Source organism: Neofelis nebulosa, chromosome 13 (assembly GCF_028018385.1).
Source record: "Neofelis nebulosa isolate mNeoNeb1 chromosome 13, mNeoNeb1.pri, whole genome shotgun sequence".
Lineage (NCBI taxonomy): Eukaryota > Metazoa > Chordata > Mammalia > Carnivora > Felidae > Neofelis > Neofelis nebulosa.
Genome location: NC_080794.1, coordinates 53,008,764 through 53,018,576, shown reverse-complemented (window position 1 = coordinate 53,018,576; position 9,813 = coordinate 53,008,764). Strand labels below are relative to the sequence as shown.

Sequence of the window (9,813 nt, the reverse complement as noted above, 5' to 3'; positions counted from 1 at the left end):
AGGGTACAGAGGATCTGAAGCAAGCCTTGCTTCATAGCAGACAGCAGAGAGCTCCATAGGAGCTTGAACTCACAAACCATGAGATCGTGACCTGAGCTGAAGTCCGACGCTCAGCTCACTGAGCCACCCAGGCGTCCCCAAACCATACATTTTTAAACTTGATCTTAAAGGTCACATGAACAACAGTGATTCTTAAACTGATTCAAATGGGGGAGATTAAAAAAAAACTTGGTAATCTTTATGGAATGTTATGAAATCTTGACCAAATTAATCAATCATATTAGAATAACTTTGTTATTTTTATTTTTTTCATCATAATAAGTCTTTAATCCTCATCCTCTATATCCCCCATGCCCCCACCCACCTCCGCTCTGGTAACCATCAATTTGTTCTCTATGGTTAAGAGTCTGTTTTTTTGGTTTGTGTCTCTCTTTTTCTTTGCATGTTTGTTTTGTTTTTTAAATTCCACGTTTGAGTGAGATCATATGGTACTTGTCTTTCTCTGACTATCTCACTTAACATAATACTCTCTGGCTTCGACCATGTCATTGCAAATGGCAAGATTTCATTCTTTTTATGGCTGAATAATGTTCCAATGCGTACATACACCACATCTTATTATCCGCTCATCAGTTGATGGACACTTGGGCTGCTTCAGCAATTTGGCTATTGTAAGTAATGCTGCAATAAACATAGGGATACATGTACCCCTCTGATTTTGTGTTTTTGTATTTTGGAGTAAAATAACCAGTAGTGTGACTCTTGAATGATAGGGTAATGCTACTTTTACTTTTTTTTTTTTTTTTTAATTTTTTTTTTTCCAACGTTTTTTATTTATTTTTGGGACAGAGAGAGACAGAGCATGAACGGGGGAGGGGCAGAGAGAGAGGGAGACACAGAATCGGAAACAGGCTCCAGGCTCCGAGCCATCAGCCCAGAGCCCGACGCGGGGCTCGAACTCACGGACCGCGAGATCGTGACCTGGCTGAAGTCGGACGCTTAACCGACTGCGCCACCCAGGCGCCCCTCTTTTTTTTTTTTTTTTTAACATTCATTTATTATATTATGTATATAGAGAGACAGAGCATGAGTGCGGGAGGGGCAGAGAGAAAGAGGGAGACTCAGAATCCAAAGCAGGCTCCAGGCTCTGAGCTGTCAGCACAGAGCCGGACGTGGGGCTCAAACTCACAAACCATGAGATCATGACCTGAGCTGAAGTCGGATGCTTAACCGACTGAGCCACCCAGGCGCCCCTACTTTTACTTTTTTTTGAGCAACCTTCATTCTGTTTTCCAGAGTGGCTGCCCCAGTTTGCTTTCCCACCAACAGTGCAAGAGAGTTCCTTTTTCTCCACACCCTCATCAACACTTGTTTCTTGCGTTTTTTATTTTAACCATTCTGACAGGTGTGATGTGATATCTCCTTGTAGCTTTGCTTTTAATTTCCCTGATGGTAAGGGATGATGACGAACATCTTTTCAGGTGTCTTCTGCCCATTTTTTAAATGGATTATTTGTTTTGGGGTGTTGAGTTGTATCAGTTCTTTACGTATTTTGGATACTAACCCTGTATCAGGCATATCATTTGCAAATGTCTTCTCCTATCCTGTAGGTTGCCTTTTAGTTCTGTTGATTGTTTTCTTCACTGGAAACTTACAATAAATTTACTAGAGGGGCGCCTGGGTGGCTCAGTCGGTTAGGCCTCTGACTTTGGCTCAGGTCTGATCTCACCATTCATGAGTTCGAGCCCCGCATTAGGCCCTGTGCTGATAGCTCGGAGCCTGGAGCCTGCTTTGGATTCTGTGTCTCCCTCTCTCTCCGACCCTCTCCCTCTCACACTCCTTCTCTCTCTCTCTCTCTCAAAAATAAATAAACATTAAAAAAATTTTTTTTAAATTTACTAGAGAAAAATATGTATTCGTTATATGAAGGCGTATGATCCTCACCAAAGCAATAAGCAAAACAGACTATGCCTGAGCTTTTTGTTATTATTAGAATTTAGTTTGGGGATTTTTTTTTTTTCCTAATTTGGTTGTTCGGCTGTTTATTCCACTTGAGCAAAGGGAGAAAAGATTTCAGAAAAATGCCTGGGAGGAATGCTAAAAGTTTTCATCAATGAGTAAATTGTGAATTAGTAAAAGCCCACGATTGTCAGCTTTTAGAGGCTGGGCTTCCTGGAGCAGCTCTCAGAACATACCCTGAGAATCACCGATCCAGCCAAACCCTCTCATTTATCGTCTGCAAAAGTCACTAAGGCTAACAAACATCTTTGGGTTTCCCCAAGGTCATCCAGTTAATTATTGACACAGAAAGTCCCCTCCCAAAGAATCACAGTGTTTCCCACATCACACGTCAGGGATGCCTGTCGGGGATAAAGGAGGGTCCATGTGTGCTATGGGCCTGAGCTAAGTATAACTGGTCAGAGTCCAAATCTAACATGGCTGCAAAGCTTTCTAATCCACCTATATGCAGAAGAATAGAAGCTTGGAGCTCATTTCATGAGTTGTTTCTGCTAGTGATTTAAAGACACAGCTTTCTCTTCCACACGAAACGGTCACCTCTAGACAATGACTTCCCCGGACCCTGTGGGCCTGAGGTCCAGGTGTGACTTTCTCAGAGCTGACCAGTAAGGAAGGGCCTGGGCTGGCTCCTCGGCTCTCCCCTCCCACCCAGAAATGGTTAATTGCCAGCTCCAGGCTGCCTCCAGCCCAGCCCTAATTGGCCCGATCTCAAGCGGCCGTGCTGGAGCGGCAGCAACTCTGGGCCAGGCCGGAGCTGCGCGGAGCGAAAGGGGCACTCTTCCAAGGTAATGATTAAGCTGAGCTTCTGGCAAGGGCACAGGCAGCAGAGCCGGGAAGGTGAGCCCTGTTCACACCTCGGCCAGGCTGTGGTGGCCAGGACTGGTTTGGAAGGCAGGGCCCCGGGGCACGGGGGCCCAGAGCCGACAGCCACAGCCTCCCCCTGCACACGGGCATCCAGGAGCATCTCAGGCCGGAGCTTCTGCTGCCTGCCCTACTAGGACCCTGTCCTCGACCCTGGCACCATGAAGCTGCAGATGTTCTGGACTGGGCTGGAATACACCTGCCGGCTCCTGGGCATCACCACTGCTGCAGGTAAGACCCCACCTCCCCGCTACAGTCCCCTGCGCCCTGGACACAGCAGACATGGCTGCTCAAGGGGTGGGGGCCAGCAGGCTGGGGACAGATGGACACATCGGGCTACATCTGCTCTCACTTTTCTTCCCAATGCCTCCAGAAACACTGTTTTGCAGGGCAGCGGCAGGTGCAGTGGGGTGAGCCTGAGTGAGGGAGCCTGATGCCAAATCTCCACTTGGTAACCCACCACCCATGTGACCCTGGGAGCCCTCAGTGTCCTCATCTGGGAACTGAGTAGAGAGGGTCTGCTCTACCTCCTGGAGGGCTATTGTGAGGTGGAGGTGGGGTCTGAAGGTGAAGGTATAAAAAACCAGGCCAATGTGAGAATCAGATGCCTCCCTGTATAGTTATAAAGATGATCAACAGAGCTCAAACCACAGCCCTATTTCATAGAAAGAGAATTCCCAGCACTTGGGGCAGGCTGAACTCTAGGACTAACATAGAGATCCCCGGCTTCCCTTGGCCCACTCCCACCTCATTAACAGAAAGTCCTGTAGAAACCCAAGCCCCCTCCCTGTGGCCTGACTACAAGAACACAGTGTGGGTCTGGAGAAGAAATGGTTCCCTAACCTGGGCTCCTCTCCCTTACCCGGCCTGATCACAGGCTGCTTGACTTTCTGGAAGCACAGACAGAGCAGAACCAGAGCACCCACGATCCTGAGTTCTGCCTGCTCACTTCCCCAGTGCAGACCCCAACCTTTAGTCCCATAGGCCCCACATGGCCAGAGTCTGTGTGGGGGAAGTGAGAAGGCAGCGTTCTGAGCTCTTAGCTCTGGTCCCACTGACCCTTAGGAAAAAGAAGAGACACACATTGATCACCAGGTCCTTCCTTGCCACTGGACAAAATCCAGGATGGGTCTTGGCAAATAGGAAATGTCCCCCAGCTCAGACTCCAACAGTGCTGGTTCCAGCCCCCCACCCTGTCATCTGCTGATGTGTGACCTTGGGAGAGCCACCCAGACCCCCTCGGATGGCACTTTCTGATCTGGACCTCCTGGCCAGGTATTTTGAAGGATCAAGGATGCATAAGCTGAGCCGAGTTAAGTGGAACTGAGGGCATAAACCTCTTGGGAGAAGCCTCTATGACATGGTTCAGAGCTTGTTGGGGAGGCTGGCCAGTGGGTTCTTCTAGCATCCAGGTCCTCAGCACAGGAAGTCAGCTGTTGGGGAAGCTCTAATGCCACCCTTCTTATTGCAAGATGGAGCACCTGAGCCCAAGTAGGGGCAGTGACCTTGCCCAAGGTCACACTGCAGATCACAGGGACAGCAAGTCTGGAGCTCAGGTGCCTCAACTTTTGTAAAGGCCAGGACTCTGGCCAAAAAAAACCCTGCTTCTCAGAGTAGGAAGCCCCACCCAGCAGACACCAAGAAGGGTCTGGAATTGCTCTGCTGAGGGTCCTGAGTAAATGGGCTGGCAGGGTAGCCAGCTCCCACCTCCAACAGAACCACCTTGTTACCTACATATAAGGGAATGAATGCCAACGCCCATAACTTTACATCCTGGGGAGAGAAAGGTAAACCTATAGAGTGTTTCTGTGTCTGGGGTTCGAGTCCTGGTCTACCCCTGTTGATCTTTTTTTTTTAAATTTTTTTTTTCAACGTTTTTTATTTATTTTTGGGACAGAGAGAGACAGAGCATGAACGGGGGAGGGGCAGAGAGAGAGGGAGACACAGAATCGGAAACAGGCTCCAGTCTCTGAGCCATCAGCCCAAAGCCTGACGCGGGGCTCGAACTCACGGACCGCGAGATCGTGACCTGGCTGAAGTCGGACGCGTAACCGACTGCGCCACCCAGGCGCCCCTACCCCTGTTGATCTTGAGCCCACCCTGCCCTCCTCCAGGCCTTGGTTTTCAGATAACTATAATGTATCCTTTTTAGCTATCAGATATCTTGGTGATATTCTGCCCAGAGCTGCCTCCTGTCAGGAAGCTGTTTTAAGACATATCTATTTTTCTAATAGCCTAGCAAAAGACAGTTTAAAAGTCTGATTTATCTCAGTCAGTGGAAGGGTCTGCAGCCACACACACACACACACACACACACACACACCTCCTCTTAAGCACACTCTTATCTCTGTGCAGAGGGCTGCTGTTAATGCTGAAGATGGGTCTTCCTCTTGGTTTTGATAAGATCCAGGCTAAAAATAGGCCACAAGTTGCCTTTTAATGGCCAGGCTTTCCAATAATCTTGTTTGAGCTTTTTAGAGTGCTGGGAGCACGTGGGAAGCTAGAGAGAGGGGCTTTGGTGCTTTTGGGCAAATCTCAAGTTTCTTCCAACGTCACTAAACTCCTGGCCCATTTCCAGTGTGTAAGATTTGCAAATTCTTTATTCCCTTAAGCCTCTTGTTGTTGAAATCTCCGTTGAGAAATCTGGGCCTCATTTACAGGGGCATTGCTACCAGAGAGGAAAAAAGACTTGAGACAGAGGCTGTCACTTTACAAAAACCCCAGGAGACCTAACGCAGCCCCTGGTCCTTTCGTCAGAAGGAACGTGGCATCTCCAGAAATGAGGAGAAGCATGTGGCCCAAGGTTGCCCAGTGTCACCTGAAGGTGACACCTGCCAATCCACCTGCCAATCCCCTCTGCAGATGGGATCTGGGACTGTTAGAGTTTCTAAGGGTACCAGACCCCAGGAGACTCCACCATGATGGCAAAGCCCAGTGGCTAAGGCCTGGTTAGCTGAGCTCATCTCTTCTTCTCCTCCCAGGCCCTTTGGATGAAGTTTCTTCAGGATGTCCAGTAGTCCCACGGGCCATTGCTGTCCCACCCCCATGCCCAGCCCCACAACACCAGTGGGCACAGACAGAGCATTGCCACTGCTGAACAGGGGCAGACAGGCCACGAGCAGACAGCACCCAGCTGGAAGTGTTTCTAAAATTAGAAAATTCTCTCCCATGAGACTTTTTTATGACTTTGAACCAGTCATAAAGTTTCCAAGTCATCACAGAGCTGCCTCCCCCCCAAAACGTTTGTCTTACCCTTGGCCGGCTTCACTCATTTGCATTACCTCCTTGGCATGGAAGGAAATACGTGTGTGAGTGTGTGTGTGTGTGTGTGTGCGCGCGTGCATGCACATGTGATGTCTGGTGCCTCTGCTGCTGAGATGTGGCTCTTGGAGTCGCTCAAAGAAGCAGACACAACTGGGAAATGCACACAGACTGTGAGCTCTCCACACCTCCCCTCGCAGATGCCCACTTGTCCAACCCTCAAAGCGGGTTCTCATTGTGTCCACATAAAGGCAGGGACGTGCCATCCTGAGTTAGAGACTCGGGCCCCAGGGGATGTTCAACCCTGGGCTTTATTCTCACTACAAACCCACCATCAGAAAAGGGAACCTGGGAAGTGGGTTGTAACTGAGATGGGAGGCCAGAGGTACAGGGCGCCCCTTCTCTGTCCCACAGGACTGGTCCCCATCCCTGTTCTTGGAAAGCAGGATTGGCTTCCCTTTGAACTTCGGCAGTCCTCTTAGTCCCTGAGAGAGAATCTCCATGCACTTCCTCACCACTCCTCAGCCTCAGCCCCGAGTCTTTGGGGAAGAGAATGGAAAGAGCCCACTGTGTTGGCCCTTTGGTGACACCCCTGCAACTTTCCTCAGAGCAATGGTGGCTCGGGGTTGAGGCTTCTCACTGCCAGTGCTTGAGGGCTTTCATCGTTCTTCCAGCCCCGCTCGGGTGTGAGAGCCGATAATGAACATTATTATTTGAATATTTACTGGGAGCCAAGCTCTGCGCTGCCTGTTTCAAATGTAGTGTTGCATTTCGTCCTCATAATGACTCTTTGAACCATCATCATACTCCTCCCCATCCCCACTGTATGTGGGGGGAAACTGAGGTTTGGTGGAGTGAAACACCTCATTCAGAGTCTCACAAACAGGAAGCAAAGAGGCAAGATTCTGATTGATGGTGGTCTATTCCTGAGACCCGACTCTTCCACCTAACTCCGGCTAAAGAACACGTCTTTATATGTCTTGGCTACCCCAAGATGCGGGAGGTAAAACACACAGAGGGTCCCAAAGAGGCCGGACCGAAGCCACACCATACACAGGCTCAGGCATGTGGGGTCACAGCGAGTTGGGCACAGCTACACTGAAGCCTAGTAAGCATGACCAAACACTTCCTGAATCTAAAGACACTGACATTTCATCACTTCCGGTCTCTGAACATGCATACTTTGACTGGCACTACCAAATCCACTCCTGGACCTCCTCTGAGGACAGACAAATCTGCTCACCTTTCCGGAGGGAACTGTCACAGCAGGACCTCCCATTTATGGGTCCAGAGATGCACAACTGATAACAACAGCAGAGTCATGATCTTGCTAAAGCCCCACCAGTGTCTATGAGGGCCAAGTGCTGACCTTAGTCCTAGTTTACAAATGAGAAAACCGAAGCTCAGAATGTTCGGGTAGCTTGGTAGAAGTCGCACAGCCAGTAGACAGCGGGTATGGTATTGGGGGTCCAGTCTGCCCATTCGCAGGGATGCGGTGGAACATCCAGGGACCATCAGTACACTTCTCCAAAGAGAGGGGTGCCACACAGCCAACTGGGAAATGGGCCGGCACTGAGACAGGGCCATTTTGAATGAGCCCTGCTTATCAGGCTAATGTGCTCTTTCTCACAAATCAACTATTTTAGATCAACCTGGAATCACTTAAGGGTCTGTTTTGTTCCAGGTTTTTGACCTATTAACCTCTTCTGTCCTCTAAAGGACAGAGCCACATTCCCCAAAGCCCCATTCCTTGCCAATATTCGGTTCAAACTGGAGATTTGGCTTATTAATAAAGCCTAAGACAAAAGAAGCATTTAAACCCAGATGTTCTCATTATTTTTTAAAGAGTACAGCAAATGCATAGTTTGACCTTAGCGCTGACAAAGCCTTCAAAAAAAAAAAAAAAAAAAAAAAAAAACAACAACTAATGCTTCTGAGGCAACCATCTTGGGCCCTCCATGCTAATTTCCATCCTTCTTAAATGTGTATCCCCGTGACCATTTCCTGCCATCTAAGGAAGCTTTGTGCACTTCAACATGTCCACAAGTGAATTTATTACCCAAGCGAGACCACATTATTTTCAGATCCTCCAAATGGATGTTGACTGTTTTTCCTTTCTGATGTGATTGTTCCAATCAGCAAATGAGATATCCCTACTTCTGTTCCGCTCCCTTAGCACTGAAAGATCATATGACTTGGGTCAAACATTTTGTTTTTTTTACCTCTTTGTGCCTGTGTCCTCCTTAGATTTAGAATCAAGGAATCTGTCACTCCATTTAGGATTCATTTATTCAGCAAACATGTGCTGAGTTCCCATTTTGTGTCGTGTAGACACATAGATTAGTATGGTCTGACCCTCACCCTTGAGAAGCACATGGTCTGACCAGGGAGACAAGCCAATAAATACACATCCCAGCACCAAGTGCTGCAGTGTGGAGTTGGAGGGGTGAATTTGTGTTCTTCTCTACCACTTACTAGGTGTGTGACTTTAGGCGTGTTACCTAACCACTTTACACATCAGTTTTTTCACCTATGAAATGGGAACAATGACTGTATTTACCCTCTAGGGCTGTGAACATTCAACAAAACGATGACTGAAGCATGAAAATGCCTGGCACATATATTCTCCATCAGGGCTGGTTAGTTTTTAAAGGGATGTGTTGAACACAGGGATTGTAGAGCATAAGTGATGGGCTCTTCCTGAAGGATGGAAAAAGAAGAAAGACCAGAGGAAAGGAATAAGGCAATCTATGACCCTTGAAGCTGCAATGGGAGGAGGAAGAGTCCTTAGAATGTGAAGAGTCTTTTACTGAATAACATTTTCCTTCACAGTTCGAGGTTGGGTCATTAGGATCAGCCCACAGAAAAACCGATCATTTCTAAACCACACGTAGTGATCAAATCAGAAGAAAGGTGGTAGCCTCGTTTTGTTTTTTACCAGCTGGCAATTCTCTTAAAATTGTCTTTAGTTCTGAACAACTATCTGAAGAGGGCTATTATCAAGAGATTGTCGTTAGATATAAGTGGCAGATGCCGAGGAGGAAGAGCCTTCTGCGGATTTCCCCCCCAAGGCTTCCTAGATCACCAGAGGCCAGGTGAAGTCAGACGAAGAAACATGGCTTGTGTGGCATGGATAGAGTATCTGGAGGGATGGCCATTGTTTTCCGGCACGAGGAAACTGCCATATGGAAGGGTGAGCAAATGTCTTCTCTTTGAACGCAAGAATAAGAAGCAAATACCTTGGGCAAATACCTTGACCTGAAATCAAGACCTAGAAGAAATTCCCCCTGTAGGTCCTTACAAGAATGCTATTCTGTGCTAGAGGTGATATCCTCAATAGTATCAGTGATCCCTGCAGAGCCATCAACGATGTCATCCCCCAAAAGTGGCGTATCAGCCTAGATGGCTTCACAAGTGAATTCTACAACATTAAAAAAATAATATCATCTATTCTACACAACCTTTCCAGAAGTCTGAAAAGGAAGGAATACTTTTCAACTCTTCTATAAACTAGCATTGCTCTAATACCAAAACCAGACAAAAACATCATGAGGAAACTACAAATAGCCCTCAAAACATAGATGTAAAAGTCCAAACAGTGGTTTAACAAATCAAAAAATATATATGTCAAGAGGATAGTATATCATACACAAGTGGAGTTTATCCCAGGAA

The 9,813-nt window shown here is 47.7% G+C and overlaps 1 protein-coding gene across 3 annotated transcripts in view; it reads left to right on the top strand.

Annotated features, from left to right (window-relative positions):
- Nucleotides 1-2,401: 2,401 nt before the first annotated feature.
- The window catches only part of TMEM72 (transmembrane protein 72), a 29,169-nt gene continuing 21,757 nt past the window's right edge, over nucleotides 2,402-9,813 (top strand). Inside the window, exon 1 of one of the 3 annotated variants that reach the window (XM_058697059.1) lies at nucleotides 2,402-3,111. In XM_058697059.1, coding sequence (XP_058553042.1) covers nucleotides 3,042-3,111 — 70 coding nt within the window. In that variant the 5' untranslated portion in view covers nucleotides 2,402-3,041. The remainder of the gene's footprint in view (nucleotides 3,112-9,813) is intronic. The other 2 variants (XM_058697062.1, XM_058697060.1) reach the window with 2 other exon arrangements.